Source organism: Rattus rattus, chromosome 12 (assembly GCF_011064425.1).
Source record: "Rattus rattus isolate New Zealand chromosome 12, Rrattus_CSIRO_v1, whole genome shotgun sequence".
In the NCBI taxonomy this organism is placed as follows: Eukaryota; Metazoa; Chordata; class Mammalia; order Rodentia; family Muridae; genus Rattus; species Rattus rattus.
This window is the reverse complement of record NC_046165.1, coordinates 60,307,548-60,331,742: the sequence shown is the minus strand read 5'-3', so window position 1 is coordinate 60,331,742 and position 24,195 is coordinate 60,307,548. Positions and strand designations below refer to the sequence as shown.

General features: G+C 46.1%; 1 protein-coding gene across 1 annotated transcript; it reads right to left on the bottom strand.

The window, feature by feature from the left end:
- On the bottom strand, window positions 1–23,758 carry LOC116913185 (serine protease 55-like). Its single transcript, XM_032917382.1, has 5 exons — window positions 23,314–23,758; window positions 7,064–7,286; window positions 4,870–5,117; window positions 2,952–3,094; window positions 1–1,692 (listed from the first exon to the last, which is right to left on the bottom strand). The coding sequence occupies exons 1-5, from the start codon at window positions 23,756–23,758 to the stop codon at window positions 1,366–1,368; spliced, it is 1,386 nt and encodes a 461-aa protein (XP_032773273.1). The 3' UTR covers window positions 1–1,365.
- Between the last annotated feature and the right edge of the window lie 437 nt (window positions 23,759–24,195).

Genomic DNA, 24,195 nt, shown 5'->3' with positions numbered 1-24,195 from the left:
CCATTTTCATGTTGATCTGCAGGAAATTTGCCCAACAGGGTGGGCTGATGCCCAGGAATCATTAGGCTATGTAACTGTGGCAAGAAAGTTACATCAGCAGAGAGAAGCAATCCTGGGATGAAGTCTCTCAGGCTGTGCCTCACCAGAGTGCACCCATAGCAGCCACGTAATGGCACCCAGTGGGCCACTTCCGGGAAACTCACTTGCCATAGTCTTTTCTAGATGACTTTCGTCCCATCCCAATCAGGCATATGCCACCTTCTTTTACCATTTGCCTGTTCACTCTTCAAAGAATCTGAGAACTACCAGCCCAGAATAGAGAAGGGTTATGTTCTTGGGGTCAGTGGCTATGAGGGTAGAAAACCCAAAGTGGTCTGGAGTCCTTTGCAGGCAGAGAAACACAGGTACAAAGGCTGATATTGTACAGTGCTTCTTCCATGAAGGAACCAACAAAATCCTAAATTGGGACAGTCTGTCTGTCTGTGGCTAAGCTGGCCACCAGCTTATCTGTACCAAGTCCTAAGAGGGTCTTTTCTTCTCAGAGGACTGATCGAAGCCTGTGGATGGATTGGGACAACTCTGTGGCTCTTAGGTGCTCCCGTTTGTCTCCACTCATTTTAGAGTGAGTCTCTTTCCAATCCTGGACCTCAGTCTCTTTTTAATCAGTTGGATTAGGATTAAAGCCAACAGCACAATGTAAATGATGGTATGATTCCCAGCTCCAGTGTCACCTAAGCCCTGTGAACTTGGCCAAGTCACTTTCTGTCTTCGTGACTTATTTTCCCATTTCATAAATACACAGACCAGGTGACGTCTGTTCTAGAACCATTTCTTTAGTTTTATGTCTTAGAAAAAAAAGTCTGTGTGTGTGTGCCCAAATGTACGTGTGTGTACCACAAGTGTGCAGTAGCACAGAGGGGGTGAGGTGAAGACATCTGATCCCATGGAACTGGAGTAACAGGTGGTTACGAGCACTACCAGGCACTGGATCTGGGTCTTCTGCAAGAGCAGCAAGCATCTTTAACCACTGAATCCTTTCTCCTGCCTCCAAGGGTGATGGATGATGGGTAGGAAGAGTCTTCAAATAGGAGGAATGGAAGGTCTCACAGTTGCTATCCAAACAAATGACTAGCTAGAGAAGGCCCCATCCACAAGAAATTAGCTTGAACAGGCAGGTGACCAAGAGTGACAACTTATGTCCTACCTGGCTGTATCTGCATTCAGCCCCTGAGTCAGGGCTTCAGCCTATCTTTGGGGTCCTCCTCTTTCTGTCCACACCTCCAGGTCCTCAATGTTGGCTCAGATTTGTAGCATGTCCCAAAGCACACTCTAACTCACCTGCCAGGGGTCAGAGACTGTATTGTTTTATTCCCAGTAGGACAAAGCTCTAAGCAGTGCAAAGGACAGAAGACAGGGCAGGAACCAGCTTAGGGGGTAGTTCAGGGCTGGGCATTTGGAGGCTTGGTTGTTCTTTCTGGTTTTCTTCTTGACAGAGACCATCTGACTATTAAGATCCAAGGGCTTCCCCTCTATCTGGGTGATTTTCTCAATCCACAGGATATAGTTTGCCAAGACAGTGTATATCCCTGGGGAGCCTTTTTGTCCACAGCTCTTGCCCCAGCTGATGATGCCCACTTGGTACCACCTGCCGTCAGACTCTTGGTTGCAGACAAGTGGTCCCCCACTGTCACCCTGTGGGCAGAGAACACAGCTCAAAATTAAGTCCATTTTAAATTGCTCATAGAGGCTGGGCACAGCTCATTCATGGGGAGATATCCATTGACTTGCCCTACTCCAGGCTACTCAAATAAATCTTGTTAGCACTGGCCAAGGTGACTACCCCATCCTGGTCCTATGAGAGATGTATGTGGCTAACAGGGAGCTTGTGGAGTAATAGGGTACAAGACACAAGGCCAACAGTGTGTGGGATTAAAGAGAGAGGGCTTGATAAAAAGAAACTCCAGAGGGGATGCAGAAGACAGACAGAAGGGAAAGTGAACCAGGGGTGTGAGTTTTTTAGCCAGGTTCTGGACAAGGCATTGAAGAAAAGTACAGGAGAGCAGGAGAAAGGACATAATTAGGACCCCAGCTTCAACTTCCAAAATCTACATTTAAAAGCCTAGGCCTGGAGGCCTAAGTTTGCCAGAGAGGCAGAGACAGGTGGAAGACGTGGTGGGATCCTGTCCTCTTAGTGTCCCTGAGATCTTCTGTAGGTGCGTTGCAGGCTGACTTGGGTGGGCTGACAGTGCCAGAGCTACTGTGTGTATGGCCTTCACAGAAGACTCAAAATCCATTCAGAATCCAGTGACTCAAGACTGGCATGTCCTTAAAAACTCTCTCTCTCTCTCTCTCTCTCTCTCTCTCTCTCTCTCTCTCTCTCTCTCTCTCCCTCCCTCCCTCCCTCCCTCCCTCCCTCCCCCTCTCTCTCTCCCTCTCTCTTTCTCCCCCCCCTTCTCGCTCAATATGTGTGTGTGTGTGTGTGTGTGTGTGTGTGTTTGTGTCCAATGAACGCCCCCAAGTGTATACATGGGTTCAAATGCTTACAGAGGTCAGAGAACAACTTCAGTTCTAAATTCTCAGTCATTGTGTCTACTATCTACTATTGATCTTTTCGTCTTGGTTTCACTTTGCTTGCTTGCTTTTGTTTTGTTTGAAGACAGTGTCTCTCACTAGCCTGAACTTGCCCAGCAGGTTGGCTGGTCTGAGAGCCCCAAGGCTCTTGCACAGCACAGAGAGTGCCACAAGGTCTGGCTCCTTTTTATTTTTTAACATGAGTTTGGGAGACCAAACTTAGATCCTCATGCTCGCCTGACAAGTCCTTTATGGACTGACCCCTTCCTGGGGCCTGCACTTCAGGATCTTAATCTATTCCCTGGGGCTTGGGGGGGTGTACTTGTTAGGGAATCACCTAGGGGCTACAGGTTGAGGGAGGGCCTACTACCCCTCATTACCTGGCAGGCATCGAAGCTCTCATTGTTATATGAAGCACACAGCATGTTTGTGGTGAGGCTTGGAAACAGCTGTAAGCATTCCTTCCAATCTGTAATATGCATGGGCACCTTCAAGAGATCCATGTTCATGGATTCTTTGTCAGCTAGTGTGGAGAGAAAACACAGTGGAGAAGTTACCGGTGGGTAGTCTCTGTGCAGGTAATGAAACATGATGGTGGCCTGGAGACCATTTCAGACCCTCCTTCAAAGCCCAAAACCTTCTCCTTCATATTCTCCACAGACTCAGTTTCCACAGCCTTTAGACAGCCCATACCTGAGCTGTCAATCACCACGTAAGCTTTTCTGATGAAGCCCACCTCCTGCAAGTATTCCTCTTAGTCAGAGCCTGTCTTCCTCAAGATTGACTCCACCAAGCTGCAGGATTTGACTTCCCCAGGAAGCACACAAGTGAGCCTTTCCCAGCCCTCCCAATCACTATTGTTTATTATGTGAGCACAGTCCTCCACATCTAGCCTCCATTCCTGCTACAGAACCACTGAAGACCCATTTATAGCATAGTAAAAAAAATCATTTGGTTTTCCAGCATTGATAGATTGCCCATATTGTCTTTTTTAAAAGATTTAAACTAAAAACAAAATTATATGTATGTGTATATATCTGTTTGGGCACAAGCACATGAAAGTCAATGCCCACAGAGGCCAGAAGAGGGCATCAGATCCCCTGGTGCTGGAGTTACAGGCAGTTGTGAACCTCTCAACACAGGATAGGGAACTGAACACAGACCCTCTGTAAGAGCAGTATGTAATTTACCCACTGACCCATTTCTCCAGTTCCCGGCTGGTTCTTTAGAAGGTGCTTGTTTATATCTGAAATGTCTCTTACAGCAAATCCTTGTTTTGAACATTTGTTTCTTGGCAATGGGGCTAATTTTAGAGGCTGTGGAACTTTTAGGGGGTGGTGCCTAACTGGTTTAAGTAGGTCTCTAGGAGCAGATCTTTGAAGGTGACTCAGTTCCTGATTCTGTCCTGTTATCTGCTCCCTGGCCTACTGTAGTGTGGGCAGGCTGTTACCCCTGGGCTTAGAGCTGCTATGCCCTGCCCTCCCCAATACAATGGACCAAGATCCCTGAAACCAAAATAAGCCTTTCTTGCCATGTTTCTGGAAGATATTTTTGTCTTATACAAAAGTAGTTAGTATAAAAGGGTTGACAGGAACCAATGTCTTGGCCTCCATTAGCAGGATTCTCAACTCTGATCACAGAAATTCATAATTATTTCCCTTACAGAGTGCTTTAACCTTGTAGGTCACCGTCTGCTTCCTTCACCATTTCTAAGTCCTGTCTGAGCCAGCAGCCATCCTCTACCTGTCTCCCTCTGATAAAATGCTGAGAGAAGCCAAGTCCAGGCTCAGCTCGTACAAGTCATCTTCAAGTCCCGAGGCTTGCTTCAGCTTTAGGCTGCGGTCTCTATCAACTGCTCTGCTGGGGGTGGGTGTCTTTGGGGACAAGGGGTGTCTTTGAGAACAGTACAGTGGAAATTTGCTCCCGTATTCCGCTCCACGTTTCCTATTTTGACCAAGTAAAAGCCTAACAGTAGTAAGTGATAACTTTCACTTCTAAGAGTGATTGGGCAACACTAAGAATAGAACAGAGGGGTCTTTGAGCAACTATGGTGGTTGGAATTCTATTAAACACACAAACACAACCCACTCTGTGCTGACCATGCTCAGGGATTGGTTCAGACCTGGCATCTCTCTGGCACCCAGGAGAGGCTGAGCTGAGGCTCCCAAGAGCCCAGCATGTGGAGATTTCCTCACTGAAAGCCATTCCACCACTCTCACTCTGCCCTTCATCACCACTCCCCCAGATCCTGTAGCTCTTGTCCCAGCAGTTTCCATGAGGGCCTGGACAGCCACATACCCGAGTCGGTTGTGCCCCATCCTGCCACCCAGCATTCCTGCCAGCTGGGAGGGGTGGGCTGGAGGGGCATGCAGATGGGCACTGTCTGCTCATTGAACGTTAAGGGATTGGCCAGCAGCAGCAAGGCGATGTCGTTGTCCATGCTGTGTCGTTTAAAGTCTTTGTGCCGAATTATGTTGGTGACCTGCAGTTCCATGGGTGAAGTAGTTAAGTCATTGGTTCCCACTCTGACTGTGAGTTCTGTTGGGCTGGTGGCACAGAACCAGATGGAGAGAAGAAGGAAGGAAGGAAACCTGGGTGAACAGAAGCCAATGGGACTGGAAACTCTACAGCTAACATCTAGAAGCCTTTAACACTTGTCCCGCGGGGGCAGCTTCTCAGGTTTAAAGGCTTAAAGAATGCAGAAAGACAATGCTATCTACTTTTCTTGTTGGGACCAAATATTTGGCTAGAAACTCTGAGGAGAAGCTTACTTGGGCTCAGTTTAAGCTGTAGGCGTGCAACATGGCGGAGAAGGCAAGGCATGAGTCTGCCTGTCCTTATTTGTATGAAAGGTGAGCCACTGGAGACTGTGGCTGGAAGTGGACTGAATCCCCACGTCCATCACCCAAAGACCTTTCTTCCATTTAGATCCAACCTATGGACCATCCACAACCCCCAGCACAGGACTACAACCAGGGGAGCAAGAGCTCAAACACATGAACCTGTGGTTAACATGTCACATTCAGACCCTAACTGAGAAGTGAGCGGGGGTAGAGCCGTGTCCTTAGGCTTTCCAGGACTGAATGGGACGCCAGTGAACAGACAAGAAGCAGAGTTCCATTCTGGGCTCTCTGAAGAGCACTCCTGTGCCGGCTAGTTTTATGTCAACTTGACACAAGCTAAGTCATGTGAGAGGAGGGATGGACGTCAGTTAAGAAAATGCTTCCATATGGCTGTAGGCAAGGCTGTAGGGCAGTTTCTTAATTAGGGATTGATGACTACCCACTGTGGGTGGTAGTCTGTGTTGTATATAAAAGCAGGCCTAGCAAGCCCATAAGCAGCACTTCTCCATGGTGTCCGCATCCGCTCTTGCTGCCAGATTTCAGCCCCATTTGAGTTCCTGTCCTGACTTCTTTCAGTGATGGACTGATGTGGAAGTGAAAGCTGAATAACCCCCCCCCAGACCATTTCAATACACAAGTAGTAACCCTAACCAAACATTCCCAAAGGACCCCTTAGCAGATCAAACCAGTTGTCAGAGAGGCAGGGTGGTGTTACACACAACAGCAACCACTGTTTTGTGTCGTTAGATCTACCAACCATTTAAAAATGAGGACCAGAGTTTCATCTGGAGTTTCCACTGGCCACATAGAACTTCCAGAAAAGAGCATCAGTTAGGAAAGATGGTCATGAGCTTCTTAATTATCTTAACCAAGTTCCAAGTTTCCTGCAAGAGCAGGGGCCACAGTGGTCTTGGCTTTGCCATGATGAATCCCTCCCCTGACGGTGAGTCTGCAGATAGAACCCATGACATTAAACATGTTGGGCAAACACCCTGTCATTGGGCCATATTCCACCAAGTTTTATATTTTATTTTATTATTATGAGACCAGGTCCCAATTGCCCAAGCTGGCCTCAAATGTGTATTCCTTTTGCTTCAGGTTTTGAGTAGCTAGAATTACAGGTTATACTCCCCCTTCCTGCAGTTTCTGAATGTTCTGGAGGGGGTGAGGTTAAAAGCCAGATTTTCCTTCCTGCTTTTGTCTATTGGACATGGTCTGGGGCAAGCCATAGGCATTCATCAGACCTTGCTTTCCCTATCTACAAAATAATTTCTTCTACCTCCCTCCAAAGGTCATTGGAGAAGCAATGAATTAGTATTTAAGAAAAGTCCTAAGAAAGACTTTGGCATATGGTCCATTAATGGCCTAGGACAAAGAAATCCCTATAAGCCACCAAGAAGGATGATGACAGCCAGCCAAGGAGGTCAGATGTGAAGAAGTAGAATTTCCTCCTAGGTGCACTTTAATGTCTTCGGAGACACGGGCAGAGGCCCCCCCAGCCCTGTCAGTTGCATTTGGGTCTTCGGACCCGAGGGGAGGGGGGAGCCTTTCCTGTTTATCTAGCGGGCAACTGTACCGAGGTCCCTCTCACAGCCCGGTGTAGCTGAGGGCACACCACCCCTTGGAGACCCAGGACCCTCAATACTTACGAAAGCTCCTGAGAATAAAAGCAGTGGGCCACGGTGAGTATCCACCATTCACTGAGAATGGAGCCGCCGCAGAAATGATGGTCATTTTCCTGAATGCTCACCTGCCATGGGAACTCACCCACCTCAGCCTCCTGCCCTCCTATGATCCTGGAGTGTCGAATTCTGTTATCATACAGGGGTCTCACACCACATTCTGCAGAAATGGAAAACCACAGGGGAAGAACAGCCAGTCAAGCTCTGGCAGATCAGGCTGGGTAAGCCTGAGAGGACACGTCCTTGGGGATGTTCTGAGGCCAAGGCTTGCTTCCCTGTTGTGATAGGAAGGAACCCATGGCTCTGGGTGTGGAATGAAGGTCTTGGCTTTGTCTTCATCCTGCGTGGGACCATCTGCATGGGAGGCCAGTGTGACCACCAGGGTACACACCGGGTCTAGTAACTGTGTCACAGGACTGGCAAATATCTCTCCTTACGAAACAACAGAGATTTTGGGAATGAAATTAATCTGCGGACCACCAAAGAACTGGTGGTGGCTGGCATGAGCTTCTTGTCATTATAAAAGCCCTGAAAAAAATAAGAGGCAGGACTGGGGAGATGGCTTGGCTGGCAAAGCTCTCACCATGCAGGCACACGGATCTGAGTTGGAGCTCCCAGAATCCGTGTAAACGGATTCCAGGTGTGGTAGTGTGGCTGTAGTATCGGTGCTTGGGAAACAATGGTAGGTGTAGCCCTGAAGGTTCACTGGCTAGAAAGCCTTACCCACTCGGTAAGTTACAGGCTACTAATGACACCCTATACAAAAGACAAGGTGGACTGTATCTGAGGAACACCACCTGAATGTGTCCTTTGACCTTTACACACACACACACACACACACACACAGAGAGAGAGAGAGAGAGAGAGAGAGAGAGAGAGAGAGAGAGAGAGAGAGAGAGAAATTAAAACCTCAGAGGTAGAGTCCAGTCAAGGCAGAGAGAGATATAACAGTGCTGACCCCAGGCAAGCCGCTTGATGCCAGAGAAGGACAGTAGCAGTTCCCCTCCAGTGTGCACACAGGGCATCATCCTTCCTGTCCACCCTTGCCTTCACCCTGGGATCCCCATGTTGTACTTCCACCCTACAGACAAGTGAGAAAAAATTGTTGTGACTTAAACCACTTTGGCTGTGCAGGTGTTACTGAAGCCCTGAGGGTCCATAGAAAATGCCGGAACCCATTAGAAGCCTTTATTATTGTTGTCTGGTCCATGTAGAATGGCTATGTCACTGGGAAGCTGGGGACAAAGCCTGCAGTTGCTGCTCTTGATAGAAAGTTGAGATTTAGCAATATATGTCACAAACCTTAAACTATCATAACAAATATTTTCTTCTGGGCTTTTGGCCTTGAAACTTACTCATTGTCTGGCACTGTTACAGATGCCATAACATGAACTAACCTTGGTCTCCATGATCACACTGAAGCAATGCTATCCCAGACACAGGTCATACAGCCTGGTCAGGGGCCTGACCAGGATGTAAAGCCAGATGCTCCTCAGTACTCTGTGCCTGGAATGTTCTAGACTACCTGTTTCTCTCTCTCTCTCTCTCTCTCTCTCTCTCTCTCTCTCTCTCTCTCTCTCTCTCTCTCTCTCTCTCTCTCTCAGCTTCCCCCTCCATGAATCACTTCAAGTGAAACCTCCTCCAACCTGGTCCCAGCCCTGGCCATTCCTCATTGTCTATACATCCTTAGGCATCTCCACTGCTTTGGCTAGTTGCAGAGTGCTTCTGTCTGTCCTACTGCTGACCCCAGAATGCCAGCTCCAGGTGGAGAACGCAGCATGCTTGTCTTGGTGATGCTGGGTCTTGAGGATGAGACTGTGCCTGTCCTAGAGAGGAACTCAACCTGGAAACTCAATCTGCTGGCTGACAGATTCTATGCTAGGACCATCTTAAAGGGGGAAATCTGAATATTGGAAGATGTTCCCCCAACCCCGGCAATGGGATTCTAAATGCCAGCAGACAGAAGAAAGGCTGGTGTCATGGCAGCTGTACTCTGAACTATTTCTTAGCAATGAAAATGAGGCTCACTGGGAGATCTCCGGTTCTCATGATAGGAGCTTGAATAAAAAGATCGGGATACAAATCAGATTTGAACTTGGGAGGCAGAGTCAGGCAAATCTCTGAGTATAAGGTCAGCATAGACTACAGAGTGAGTTCCAGGACAGACAAGTTTACACAGAGAAACCCTGTCTCAAACAAACAAGTGAGCAAGCAAAATTAGGTTTGAGGGATCGGTGAGATGTCTCAGTGGATAAAGCCATGGCCAGCCCTGACCCTCTGAGTCCCATTCCAGGAGTACTAAATGGTATGAGGGCACAACTGACTCCCATAAGCTGTTCTCTGACCTCCGTGTGTGCTGTCACACACACACACACACACACACACACACACACACACTCACACACACTAAATTAAAATATAGCTAAAAATCCTATTTGAGAAATGTATGATTGATCTTGTTAATGTATGTACAAGTGTGGGAACAAATATATCAAGGTAATCACAGAGACACGCTTGACTTGCTGGGCCCCACTCTCTGATGCAGCTGCAGAATTTGCTGAGGGCACAGGTTCTGAGCAGACAGCAGAGCCTGAATCCTGACGTGTGGTTGCCTTACCCAATGACACTGCTTTCTCTTGCTTCTCTCCTGTCCTTTCACCCCTTAAATGGGCATAAGCACTCCGCCCCTTTAGGCTAGCATATGGGTCAAATGTGGTGAGGTTTGAACTGCCACTCAAAATATTTGGCACATAGAAAATCCTTAAGCCTCAGCTGCTCCAGGATTTCTCAGATCCATTTTGCACCAAAGTCCTCATAGGGCTGGCAGACAAATCCCACTGTCCATTCTTAATCCTGAGAACATCCCACAATGCCAATATGGCAGCAGTTAGAACGAAAAGCCCGGGGGCGATGTCAGCAGCTCCACAGTGGGGTCATTTGAGCAGCTTGGAGCCTCTTCCCACTAGACTCCAGAGGAACCAGTTCTGCCAATGGTGTCACAGTGCCCTACTCTATAGAGTGGCCCCAGGTCACACTGAAGGCCAGGGAGACAGGCTGGCCCTGCTCAGAGGCAGCATGAAGAGCACAGGAAGGAAATCTGTGTGTTTCTCAGACTGGTACAAGTCAGGACGTGCTATGTCTCTGGGACTAACTTCCCCTGAAGCCACAAACTAAAGCTGGATTGTGTAAGAGGAGGATGGGGGCCAGGCAGCAGCATGGGGTCACCACTCTGATTTCTGACTGTGGATGTGATATGACCAACAGTTCTGAGCTCCTAATACTTGGACTTCCACTCACGATGGGCTGTAAGCTTGAACTGTGAACCAGAACAAACCCTTTCTCCCTTAAGTTGCTTTTCTCAGAGTACTTTATCAAGGAAACGAAAAAAATATTAAGTCACTTGGCTAGTTCCTGTCCCAAGCTCTGGGTATGTCCCTTTTCACTGCTATTGATAAGGTAGGAGTTTAGTTTTTCCAAGTCAGAACTCCAGGATTGCCAGGAAGAGGTATGGGTAAGTGACCTGTGCTCTTGGAGGTGGCCTCCTGGTGGCTGTTAGCTAACTCAAGGGTAGTATCCTCTGTCTCTTTTGTCCTGGGTGGTCCTGCCTGGGTCAGCAGCTCTGGACAGAGGGAGAGGAGTCCACGTACCAACATTTGCTTCCAGAGTGTGGACAACAAACAGCAGAATGGAGGGTAGGATCATGTCCCCGGCTGTGCTGTGTGTTGGAGGTCAGGAGGTCAGGCAACTGGAGGCTCAGCCCCCCTAGGCTGGCCGGGCTACCGATGTCATAATGGCTGTGTGAGAACTCACATGAAGTCATGAAGGCTCCTCTGGAGTCACTTTCTGTGGTGGCTCAGTCAGGACTTCATCCATGAAGACTTTCCCCTTGGAATTTCTGGCACAGCTGGTCTGACTTTCATCCTGATCACCTGGCCCTTTGTGGACACTTGAGTTTTGGTCCCTTTGTAACTAATTCTTAAGTTTCACGAGCTTCCTTTTTGGGGGAGCCTATCACACTAGGGTACACCCGTGAAAATCAAGCAAGGCTTGAAAACTGCCAGATTGGGAACTAGATGAGCGTTGCCGAGACAACCATTCTTGTAGAATAAGTAGCTACCAGATTTTCAGCCCCTCTGGCATGCAGATAGCCACTGTTGAACTACCCAGCCCACATTATGTAAGCCAATCCCATCTTTGATACATATGTATTCATTCTATGGTTATGTCCCTCAGGAGAACCCTGATATTCCCATCACCTATGACCACAACACAGGAAATCTCCATCAGTTCTTTCATGTCCCATTGGATGGAAAAGCAGATGCTGGGAGCAGAGCCATGGGACCCAGCCATGAAGACTAGCTCACACAGTTCCACACAGTATGGCCTTGATAGACCACAGCTTCTTGTCATGACCCCGTATGGGGGTCACATAGCTGAATGTGGGAGTTATGAAAACGAGCAACAGTGAATGAAAGAGTAGTGATCTGAGGTGTTTCTGGCGGAGCTCACTGTGTGCTGTCTGGCAACTTGATCATGTCTGTGGTTTTGAGCATGCCACATGTATGCTTTGCATTGTGTGCGCCATGTTTCACATTTTCAACAAACACTGCCTCAAACTCAGATTCAAGACTGCATGTGTGTTTCCTGCATATACTCTGTGGTGTGTTTGCTATGCATATAGTTTTCTGCTCTTAAAGAAAGATTCCTGAGCTGGAGAGATGGCTCAGAGGTTAGGAGCACTGACTGTTCTTCCAGAGGTCCTGAGTTCATTTCCCAGCAACCACATGGTGGCTCACAACCATCTGTAATGGGATCCAACACCCTCTTCTGGTGTGTCTGAAGACAGTGACAGTGTACCCACATACATGAAATAAATAAATCTTTAAAAAAAGAAAGAAAGGGAATATGGTGGTAAGGGGTATGGATGGGGGGAATACCCATATGGGGGAGGGATAGGGGATGGGGGCTTATGGACGGGAAACCAGGAAAGGGAATAACATTTAAAATGTAAGTAAAGAAATATATCTAATAAAAAATAAAAGAAAGAAAGAAAGAAAGAAAGAAAGAAAGAAAGAAAGAAAGGAAGGAAGGAAGGAAGGAAGGAAGAAAGGAAGAGGTTCATGATGGGAAATGGAGACCTTTAATAATTCCCCACCATTGTTCCTCTGCATGTAAATACCAAAGTTGGACATCAAATTTTGATTGTATAGGGCTACAGTATTTGATTTTTGAAAAACATCATTCAAGATAATGAGTTTCACAAATTGTTCAGTGAATTTTGGCTTAGGATTAGAACAATCTCCAGTGATTTCTGAAAAGACCCATTTTGGATTGTTTTTGAGAAGTTGCATTCTCAGCAAGGAGGGTTATAAAATCAAAATATTGATCAACTTTGAAAACCAATGATGATGGTCTATCAAATGGCCAGCCAGATTTTTTTTGAGACAGAGTCTTGCTATATATCCTGGCTGTCCTGAAATTCATTGTATAGACCAGACTAGCCTCAAAACCACAGATATCCATCTACCTCTGCCTCCTGAGAAATGAAATTAAAGTACAGATACCACCACATCTGACAAGATTTAATTCTTTATATGAAACTAAGTTTATCTACCTCTCTAGTATACAATTTGGCTTTTACTTTTAGTAAATGGTAAAATCATGTGTATCCCAAAGAATTGTTCAAAACACATTACATTAATAAAGGTTTCACACACACACACACACACACACACACACACACACACACACACACACTGTGAAGAAATAGTATCACAGAAAAAGTTTTAAAATGCATGGCCCTCATGGGCTCATATATTTAAGTGTTTGTTTCCCAGGTGGTGGAACTGTTTGAGAAGGATTAAGAAGGATGACCTTGTTAGAGGAGGTGTGGCCTTGATGGAAGAAGTGTGTTACTTAGAATAGGCATAGAAGTTTCAAAAGATGCCCATGTCAGAGACCCAGTCTCCCTCTCTCTGCCTGCTACCATAGAATCAGGATGTAAGTTCTAAGTCACGGCTCTAGAGTCATACCTACTTGCCTGCTGCCACAATCCTGACATAAGGGTCATAGACTAACCCTCTGAAACATAGCAGGTCCCCATTAAATGATTTCTTTTATAAGTTGCCTTGGTCATGGTATCTCTTCATGTGTAACTAAGGTAAGAAGTCTGCCATAGACTATAATGAGCTGCTAACTCCTTCTCCCTAGAATTGGGTGAGCATTAGGATCAAAGTAGAGAGAGAAATTTAAGGGCCTGAAAAAAACTTGCAGAAACACCAAAGAAGTTACAGAATAAGACATATGTCTTAGTTAGTCTTTCCATTGCTAGGAAAGAGACCAAGGCAACTCTATAAAGGACATTTAATTGGGACTATCTTACAAGTTCAGTCCATTGTCATCATGGTGGGAAGCATGGCATCATCCAGGCAGGCATTGCACTGGTCAAGCTGAGAATTCTACATCTTGTTCTGAAGTCTTGATATCTAAGCAGGAGGAGGAGGGCGCTAATCTCACCCCCACAGTGATGTACTCCCTCCACACCATACCTCCTAATAGTGCCACTCCCTGGGCCAACCATATTTAAACCATCACAACATGTCACTTGAGGATGGTTGGTTGACTGATGCTCCACAAGCATCCTCTTAATGATGTCACCAAGGTCCTAGCCAGTGATCTTCTGACTTCCAACGAGCAGCCTGGCCATTGTTGAGAAGGACATGGAGAAGGGTAAAAGTCACTGAAGCATTTTTCTTTTGCTTATTCTTTCGATACAGCGTTTTCTGCTATGACTTAGACTTGCTTGAACTCACCAAATAGCCCAGCTTCACCTTGAATTCCCAGCAATCCTGTCTTAGCCTTGAGAGTGTTGGAATTACAGATGTGAGCTACCATTAAAAATGACTTTTTAAATTTACATATATCTCATGTAATGGCTGGGGCATTCAAATATTAAAATAATATTATCTGACATTTACATTTGGTCAATGTTCCATGCTCTATTTGGGAACACTGTGCAAAGATTTACAGGTTTAGCCTGCAGATTTTGATCCAGTGAGTTCAGAAGAGTGGAGTGGGGCAAGTAGTCACTTGTCCAAACACTTCCTGAATATGTTTCGGCATGCCTCCAGTACCATTTCAGGCTCTAATGCTGGCTTATATCCGGGAAACCCAAAGTGTGGCTGGCTGCCCACCTTTAGTTGAGAAAGATACAGCTGGGAAGAGTCTTCCCTTAACTCCTACTTTGTTTGGGGATCCAATGGGTGTTGGTAAGGGAGAGATACTGGGATAGTCCTAGGATACATCCACACTGCTTCCAGGAAGACTTACAGGGAGACTTTAGGAGCACCCAGGATATATACCAATATATGCTTGGAGTTTGAGAGGAGAAGGGGACTGTGATAGCCTCTCCTGACTCTGCATGGAACACTGAAGATCTCATGCATACCCACAGAATTAGGTTTAATTGGTTTCCAGACCCAGAGAACATGGATCTTCTGTGAGTGTTAACTCACCTGATCTGCATCCTCCCCATCTTTGACTCTCGGAGAAGAGGGAATAGAGCCAGGGCTGAAAAGGTCACAGACCTTCAACCTTGCCTGAAGAGGGAGCTGAATACTCACCAAGTCAAAGTAAAAGCCCTGAGTATGGCCAGGGGAAATTGCATCTGGGTTTGGGTACAATGACTGCAAAACTATTGCACAAGACCTGTGAAGAAGCCATGAGGCACCTCCAGCATTCCCATTAGAGCACAGCAACTCATCCACCTGTATGGTGCATAAACAGAGCAGAGGGTCATAGCTGGGGTTGATCATAGACCCTCTGCCATTCTGTGAGAACAGTGGAATCTTATTACACTCCCCTTTCCTAAGACCTCTGGTACAAGGTTGTCTTCAGGGTGAGTGGAAAAATCTTTCCAGAGCCTTGTGATTTCTCCCACAGTACCGTGGGAAATCTAAGTCAAATAAGCCACCTGCTAGCAGAGGTAGATGTCAAGTAGAAGTGATATTTTCCATTCATGCTCAATCTTTCATGACATCTGTGGCCAGTTGGTCATACTGCTTTCTACAGAGCTAGGAATTGACCCAAATCTCCTCTAATGGTACAGTGTAGGCAGCCATTACTGTGAAAACAAAATCCACCATCACAATTAGAGCATTGTGTTCCAGGCACAGGGCCTTACCAGCATCCAGCAAAGGCCATACACTTCACCAGTTGACACTTTGTTCCTGGAGGTGTCCCTCTATTCACAGTGACAATGACTAATGACCAGTTACCAAACTGTTAGGAGGTGGCCTTTGTGCTACAATGATAGTGCAGACTCTGAAGTCAGATGCGCAATCCACCTGTTTTAGTTACGGTTATATTGCTGTGAAGAGATACCATGACCACAGCAACTCCTGTAAAAAAATAAAAACATTTAATTGGATCTGGTTTCAGGGGTTTAGTCCATCATCATCATGGTGAGAAACATGGTGGTATGCATGTAGACATGGTGTTGGAGAAGAAGCTGAGAGTTCTACATCTTTATCTGCAGGCAGCAAAAAGGGACTGTGTACTGTGTGTCTCATTGAGTCTAGCCTGAGCATAGATAATCCCAGAGCCCACCTCCATAGTGATACACTTCCTCCAACAAGGTCATATATACTTCAGCAAAGCTATAGCTCCTAATAGCATCTGCCACTCCCTATGTCAAGCATTCAGAGACATGAGTCTATGGAGGCCATACCTATTCAAACCACCACATTCTATCCCCTGGCCCCCATGGGCCTGTAACCATAATGCAGAAATGCATTCAGTCTAACTTCAAAAGTCCCCATAGTCTATAAAAGTTTCACACTTGTTTAAAACTCCCAAGTTCAAAGTCTCTTCTGACTTTGAACTCTTACAATCTCTTAATTGTAATTCCCTGTAAAATCAAAGTCAAAAAGCAAATCACATACTTCCAACATATATGGCACAGGATATACCTTACTGTTCCAAATGGAGGGAAGGGAGCATGGTGAGAAAATACTGGACCGAAGAAAGATCAAAAACCAACTAGGCAAACTCCAAACTCTACAACTTCATGTCTGACATCAAAATGCTTTCCAAATCTCCAACTCCTTTCGTCTTTGTTGACTGTAGCACACTTCTTTCTCTTGGGCTGCTTCCACTCCCTGTTAGCAGCTCTCTTCAGCAGGTAGCCCATGGCTGTAGCATCTCTAACCTCTTGGGGTCTCTCTGGACCTCCATTTGGGAACACCTCTGCTACACACCTGACCTTAATGGCTTTCCTTAGCCTGGAGAGATTCTATAATCCCTGTCTTCTATCCTTGACTCTAAAACCAGAAACATGTGGCCAAAACTGTCACATTTTGCTGTGTGCTGGGGCTGGAACATGGCCCTCTTGTTCAACCATATCTTCGTATAAGCTTTCTATTGTCAGTGGCTTTCTTCACTGCCCAAGCTGGCTGTTTAGGAACATGCTCTGCAACCTGATCCTGAATTCAAGAGATCTGCACGCCTCTGTTTCCTAAGTGCTGAGATTAAAGGCATGTACCACCATGCCTGGACCTAATCTGTTCTTTAATTCCTTTTCACAGGATAGAAGTTTAGCTGGGTGGAATTTTTTTCCCTGAGAATACCACTCCCTTAATTCCGTTTAATATCTTTAATGTTTACCTCTTGAACAAAGGATTTAGCCTTGTACCACTTCCTGGTGCCTCTTTAGTCCTTTAACCATACACCCCTGTCCCCCATGCAGCTTGCTCTGTTTCATCAGAAATATTCTTTCTAAGAGTGAACCACAGGATAGAGTCTATACTAGGCTGTTTTGAGATTTCCTTTGCCAATGTAATTATTAATCTAAATCTCTTTAGCCTCAGGAAGACTCTTCAGACAAGGGCAAAAAGCAGCCACATTCTTCATCAAAATATCACAAGTATGATCTCTAGCCAACATTCTAAAATTCTTCTCCTCTGAAACTTCTTGATCCAGGCGCCCATAGTTGAAATCACCCTCAGCACCACCGTCTTCCATGTTCCTACTAGGATGGCTCATAAAGCAGCACTTACAGCATTCTACTGCTCTCCTAACACACATTTCCAACATCCACATTCCTCTAAACTAAAACATGGTCACACCTATCACAGCAATAGCCCACTCCTAGTGTCAGCTTCTTCCTTAAGGCTTTATTGCTGTGAACAGACATCATGACCACAGCACCTCCTATAAAAGGAAACATTTAATTGGGGCTGGCTTACAGTTTTAAATGTCTAGTTCATTATCATGATGGTGAGAAGCATGGCGGTGTGCAAGTAGACATGGTGCTGGAGAAAGAGCTGAGAGTTCTACATCTTGATCTGCAGGCAACAGAAGAGGACTGCGTGTCTCACTGAGTGTAGCCCGAGCATATATAATCCCAAAGCCTGTCTCCACAGTAAATGTACTTACTTGAACAAGGCCACATCTACTCCAACAAGGCCACACCTCCTATTAGCCCTACTCCCTATGGCCAAGCATTCAAACACATGAGTCTATGGGGGCCATTCCTATCCAAACCACCACATTACATATTATCCACCTTCAAATATAGTTTCCATCATGTCCACAAGGGACTTGGGGGCATTTCATCTTTCAGGGCTTTACTAATAACAGCCCTCTCAGCTAATAAGAGAACAGCTATGGTCACAGTGGTCACAGTGGCCACATTTGCTGGGACAATGGCAAGGAAGATCTATGACCCAGGTCACAACTATCACCACTAAGTTTGCATTTGGAGTCAGTGAAAGATCATAATCTCTAATTTCTCTGAGTTATCAACTTAGAGGTCACTTTGCTGTCTCCCACTCTTAGATTCAAAGTGAGGCACATCTCAGATGTAGAGTACTGATTTGCTCTGATGACCCCTACAGGCAATGAAGTCTTTTTCTGTCATCTTCAGTGTGCAGAAAAATTACACAAACTATGTTGGTCTAGTTCTTCCCTTGTTTTGTAGTGAAGAAGAGACTCAGACACATTTCGAGGGCCCTGTTGCTTCCACGGGTGCTTTTAGATGAGAGAGAGAGAGAGAGACAGAGAGAGAGAGAGAGAGAGAGAGAGAGAGAGAGAGAGAGAGAGACAGAGAGAGAGAGAGACAGAGACAGACAGAGAGACAGAGAGACAGAGAGACAGAGAGACAGAGAGACAGAGACAAAACACCTCTGACTCTCCCATAGTTTTAATTAATGTTCACAGACACCGAAAGACTTTAAATGACTTGCTCAAAATAATACAGCCCTGGAGGATGGGGCCAGGATGGAACAACTCACAGCCATTCACAGATCAACCTCCACCCTGAGTAAAGGGCGAGAATTCACAGGCACTCATGTGTCTATTCCGATGTGGGAATGAGGGGTCTCTTGGTATGGAAGCAATAGAAAAGAGACCATGCCACATATTTTGACTAAGACATTCAAAGCTTTCATCTGGGGCAGAGATGGGAGGAAGACGGCTTGAGAAGCTGGGGTCTGGCATCATAGTGCATCAGATTGCTTCACACAATAGGGTGCAGAAGGCTTTTATTTGACTTTATGAGGGTGGGCTAGCTTAGTAAAAAGACACCTTTACATTCCGCAAAGGAAGCTAGGTAACTCTTGTCCTAACCCACAGGTCAGGGATGCTATTTGCAAGCAAAGCCACTGGGAAGTTAATGTATTGCTCCGCCGTGAGCTAGGCAAAGGGGTGCTAGTATGGACAGAATCCTAGGGCCATCTCAAGAGTCTCTCACTTAGCAGCGCCCACCAGCATTGAATAGTCTGAGGGTTTAAGGAAGACCCTAACCAGTCAATAAACATTCTCCTGTGTGGCCTCATCAAGTGTTTTACAACAGAGCCAAGAGAGGTCAGCATTGAGGGTGAAGGAAACACCCTCTGATGTTAAGGGGAAACAGGTAGAGGCTGAGAGTTTTTCTTTTGCTCCCTTGTGGTAGCCCCCACCCACTTCAATTCCAACTACTTACTAAGCACATCATAAGTACCAGGCAGTATTCCAAGAACAAGAGATGTGAGAGCAAACAGTTGTAATCTAATTGGGTAGGGGAGATAAAGTGATAATGCTGAGGATGTGGTCTGTTGGGTATCCATTGGAAATAAGGGAAACCAGAGCAGGCAAAGAATGGAGAGAGAGAAGGTGGAGAGGCTTGGGCCAGGGACAGTGTGATAGCTAATACTGTTAAAATGACCGAATCTGAAATCACCAATTATCTAGATCAAGGTAGTTGAGGTATGAAAAGCCATGTCAACCATGGGCAGTACCATCCTGTAGGCTTGGCTCCTAGAGTGAATAAAAAGGAAAAAGCGAGCTGAGCAGCAGCATTCATTGCTCTCTGTTTCCTGACTGTAGAGGCAATGTGGCAAGCTGACCCAAGTTCCTACTACCGTGATTTCCTAACCACGATGGACTGTATCCCCAAACTGTGAACCAAAAGAAAGGCTTTCTCTTAACGATGCACTTGTAGGGGCCTCTTTCCACAGCCAGAGAGCAAGTAATAATCAAGGCAGTTCTCTTTGACCAAGCACCTGGAACCTTGATGAAAGAGAGAGGCTTCTAGAATGCTGAGGAACTTTGTGTACACCACTGTTTCTGAGGCAGATACTTCTTTCCTTTTGCCACTGTGCATTCCACTGATGTGACAGGACCGTTGATGAATGAGAGCAGATAGGGCAGTTCCCAGTAAGACAGGGGGCACATGCTGAAGCTGCTTATTTTGTCAGTGTGAAGCTATCAATAATTAAGATCTTGGAATGCTGAGGAGAAAGATGATGATGTGGAGAGAGTAATGACAGATGATGGACAGGGGAGATATGAACTGAGGTAGCGGGAGGAGGGACCAGTTCGGAACTCATAATGCTATCCCTAGACAATCCTCTCTCCACTTCTCGTGCACCTCTGATGCTCCCCTGCTCCCCTAAGACCTCCTTTCTGGCTCTGCCTCCTGCTAGTATACATCAAGGCAGACAGGGCCTTGCAGCTCAGTCCCCCCCCCCTTTCCTGATTCACTTTCATCCTAGGACCTCCTGGACGGACCTTTCCCCAGGTTATTGGTATTCTCTGGACTTCCAGTCTGCACTGGTTTCAGACAATGTGTGTTGTGGAGACAGTGGCTATGGCACCTCAGTAGCTGTTACTCTATGTATCAGCAGTCTCACAATCTCAGGCCACCAACATCTCTCACCTGAGTGATTGCCTATGTGATATTGTTTGTTCTGTGCCCCCCCAACTAACATCCATGTTTTCATGTCATAGCCATAATTATATATATATATATGTGTGTGTGTGTGTGTGTGTGTGTGTGTGTATATATATTTGTGTGTGTGAGAGAGAGAGAGAGATTGTATGTGTGCATGTGTGTGAGAGAGAATGTGTGTTTGAGAATGTATATGCATGTGTGTGAATATGTGTATATGTGAGTGTGTATGAGTCTTAGTCAAGGTTTCTATTTCTGTACAAACATCATAACCAAGAAGCAAGTTGGGGAGGAAAGGGTCTATTCAGCTTACACTTCCACATTGCTGTTCATCACCAAAGAAAGTGAGGACTGGAACTCAAGCAGGTCAGGAAGCAGGAGTTGATGCAGAGCTCCCGCATCATGCACAGCTCCATGGATGGGATGTTACCAGGACTGCCAGCCCAGGAAGGCACCACCCATAATGGACCACCTCCCCCTTGATCACTAATTGGGAAAATGCCTTACAGCTGGATCTCATGGAGGCATTTCCTCAAGGGAGGCTCTTTTCTGTGATAACTCCAGCTTGTGTCAAATTGACATACAAAACCAGCCAGTACAATATGTGACTGTGTTTGTGTGTGCATGTGTGTGAGTGTGTGTATGAGTGTGAATATGTGAGTGTGTTTATGTGTCAGTATCTGTGTGAGTGTGTATATGTGTGCCCATGCATGTGTATATATATATATGTAAATGCATGTGTGTATATGTGGGTGTGTGTATATATGTGTATGCATATGTTTATGCACATGTGTGTATGCATGTATGTGTATCATGTATGATCGTGTATATGTGTGTATGTGTGTGTTAGTGTATGTGTGTATGTGTATGCATGTGCATGCATGGACATATGTGTGTATGTGTGTGTGAATGCATGTGTATGCACGTGTGCATGTGTATATGTGTGTACACATGTGGGTATATGTGTGTGTATGAGTGTGCATGTGTGTGTGTGCGCACGTGTGTGTGTAAGAGAGAGAGGTGCATGTGGTGCCTAGTGGAAAAACTTGGCAACCTTGGGTGTCATTCTTCAGGCTTCATTTATTCTTTTTTTTTTTTAAAGAAATGTATTTGTTTTCATTTTATGTGGATGGGTGTTTTGCCTGCATGGACATATGTGTACCATGTGATGCATGGTACTCTCTGAGGTCAGAAGGCATCAGATGCCCTGGAACTGGAGTTACAGACATTGTGAGCCACCACATGGGTGCTAAGAGTTGAACTTTGGTCCTCTGCAAGAGCATCAAGTACTCTTAATTGATGAGTCATTGATCTAAGCCCAACCCCAACCCTGCACAGTTGTTTAAATGTAGGGTCTCTCACTGCCCTGGCTAGGTTAGGTTGACTAGCCAGCACGCCCCAAGGATCTGCCTATCTCTGCTTCTCTAGGGCAGGGATTGCAAGCATGTGCCACCGTGCACCACCGCTTTCTTTAGTGAAATACAGGCTCTAGAGTTGGAACTCCAGCCTTCGCACTTGCAGGGCAAGCACTTTGCTGACTGAACTATCACTGCAGCCACTCTAGAGCGACCTTTTAATCTGAGTGGTACATGGCCACCCACTTTATTTCTTCCCCTCCAACCAACTCATGACAGGGTTGAAATTACCTATAAAGGTATGTGGGACTTTTGAGACCCCAGTTCAGAGAATATAAAAACCTCATCCAGAAATCCAGACTCTTTACTCCAGAGGTAGCAGTAGAAAAAATGGCGTTTCAAAGTGCTCAGAGCCACGGGGAGATGATGGTCAGCACAAAGCATCTAGGGTACCCCTTAGACATTAGGCAAAGGGGCCAATAACCAGGAAGGCCTGGGAGAGAGACTCGGCTCAGTCAGGCTGTGCCTGCTCCTCATATCTAATCCCAGCACTCACTGTGATGTCACCAGGCTAAACTCTGCCACGCATTTGTGATGCCCAGCTGTGGCAGCCACAGTTGCTTTTGTATCAATGTGGGCAGGACGTCAAGGTGGGCACCACTGGACTGAAATGACAACACCATGCTCCCACTTCTAGTTGCACTGCTCATGGCATCTAAAGGACAGGCTCAGGACCAGCAAGGTTAGTGTCGGGCCAGCCCAGAACAAAAGGTAGGAAAAAGCCTGCCACCTCATCCCTGGATCCCGTAGGGAGGATGGGAGCTGGCTCCAGGAGGTGAAGAGTTAGAGGTTTCTAATCCAAATCTAGAGAATATAAAATCCCACCCAGGACCCAAAGCTCTAACCCAGAGGTGGCAGTGAATGGAATTTGGCTCAAGGAGACTATAATCAATTGATCAATGCGTATGTACTGGACTGGTTATTGATGCTGTCTACAGTGAACCCCTTAGGATCTGGGCCCAGAGTTCTGGAAGTACAGGAGCCTTGGGGCAAGATGAACACCTAGCTATATTTCTCCCTCTCTACTCCCTTTCTGTAAGTGAATAGAGGACTTTTCTAGGCCCAGGCCCTGGAAGAGACAGCAGAAAGGTGTGGGGTTGACTAGGAATATATTTAATTAAGAAAACTTTTATTAGATCATGTTGCTATAAAAAGTCATTTCGTGTAACATTTGCTTTAAAGTCCTGGGAGAAGTTCTGTGGGTAGACCAGATGAGCAAATGATTGGTACTCTTCTGGCAGAATTACAGCAGGTACCCTATACAAAAGGATGCTGACACACAGTATGATTCACAGAGTGGCTTTGCTGCTGTATTTGATCACATCTCTCTCTCTCTCTCTCTCTCTCTCTCTCTCTCTCTCTCTCTCTCTCTCTCTTTCTCTCTCTCTCTCTGTGTGTGTGTGTGTGTGTATGGGTGCATATGCAGGCATGTATAATTCATCATTCTCATAGTCACTCACAACTATTTTATAACTATCAAGCAAACAGCATTTGCTGGTAAATTTCTGTTCTTTTCCTACAATCGCCCTTTCAGCGCCCTTTAAACAGACTATGTGTTTGTGATTTCTGCGGCAGGTCCATTTTTGTTAATTTACCTTTTCCTGTGCTGGCGATGTTCAGTTTGGAGGTATTTTCTAAGGTCTTCCAGTGAACCTTCTCATACAGTTTTCCTCGAACGCCACCTGATCTTAAGTGGGAAGGTTCTGGGAATGTGGAGCGAGGATTTCTCTGGACGCCCTCATATACCAGTGACTCTTTGCTTTCTTTCTCAAAATCAGTTCTGTGTGGCCACAGACCTGCCTTCCCGAACTCATCATGGCTGCCGTTGAGGGAGCTGCTTGAAGTCCAGAACGGTGAATTCCCATGGCAAGTGAGTATCCAGATGCTTGGGAAACACCTGTGTGGAGGCTCCATCATCCACCAGTGGTGGGTTCTGACAGCAGCACACTGCTTCCCAAGAACCCTGTAAGTGTCTGGGGACTCGCTTTCCTTTACACCGAATCTGGTACACGTGCAGTCTGGGATGGTCACTTGGTCCATGGATATATGAAGCTTTTGAAGGCACATAGTCTGCCCCCAGTGGCTTTGGACTGAAGTCTGTCCCTTTTTAGTCACCTCTCTTGATTTAGTCAACTATATCCAAAGTTGGCTACTTCACGCAGTGTTGGAAGAATCAGCGTAGGCTTCCCTTTTCCTGTCTACCATCTAATTTAAAGACTGCCTTAGATTCATCCATTCATTGTGTACACATTGAGTAGCCACTAGGGATATAGCATGGTATACAAGTGCTAGGGATATAGCAGTCAATAAGCTAGCCAAGGTTCCTGTCACCAAGATATTCAATCTTTTTTTCTCAATGGGTACATCACATTGCTATTGGTCAGAGCTTCCCCTGAGTCTGTGGTTCACTCTTTGAGAGAGCCATCTGGGTCTGGGCCTTGACTCTTACCTCCTGGCTCTCTCTAGACCCTCCCCAC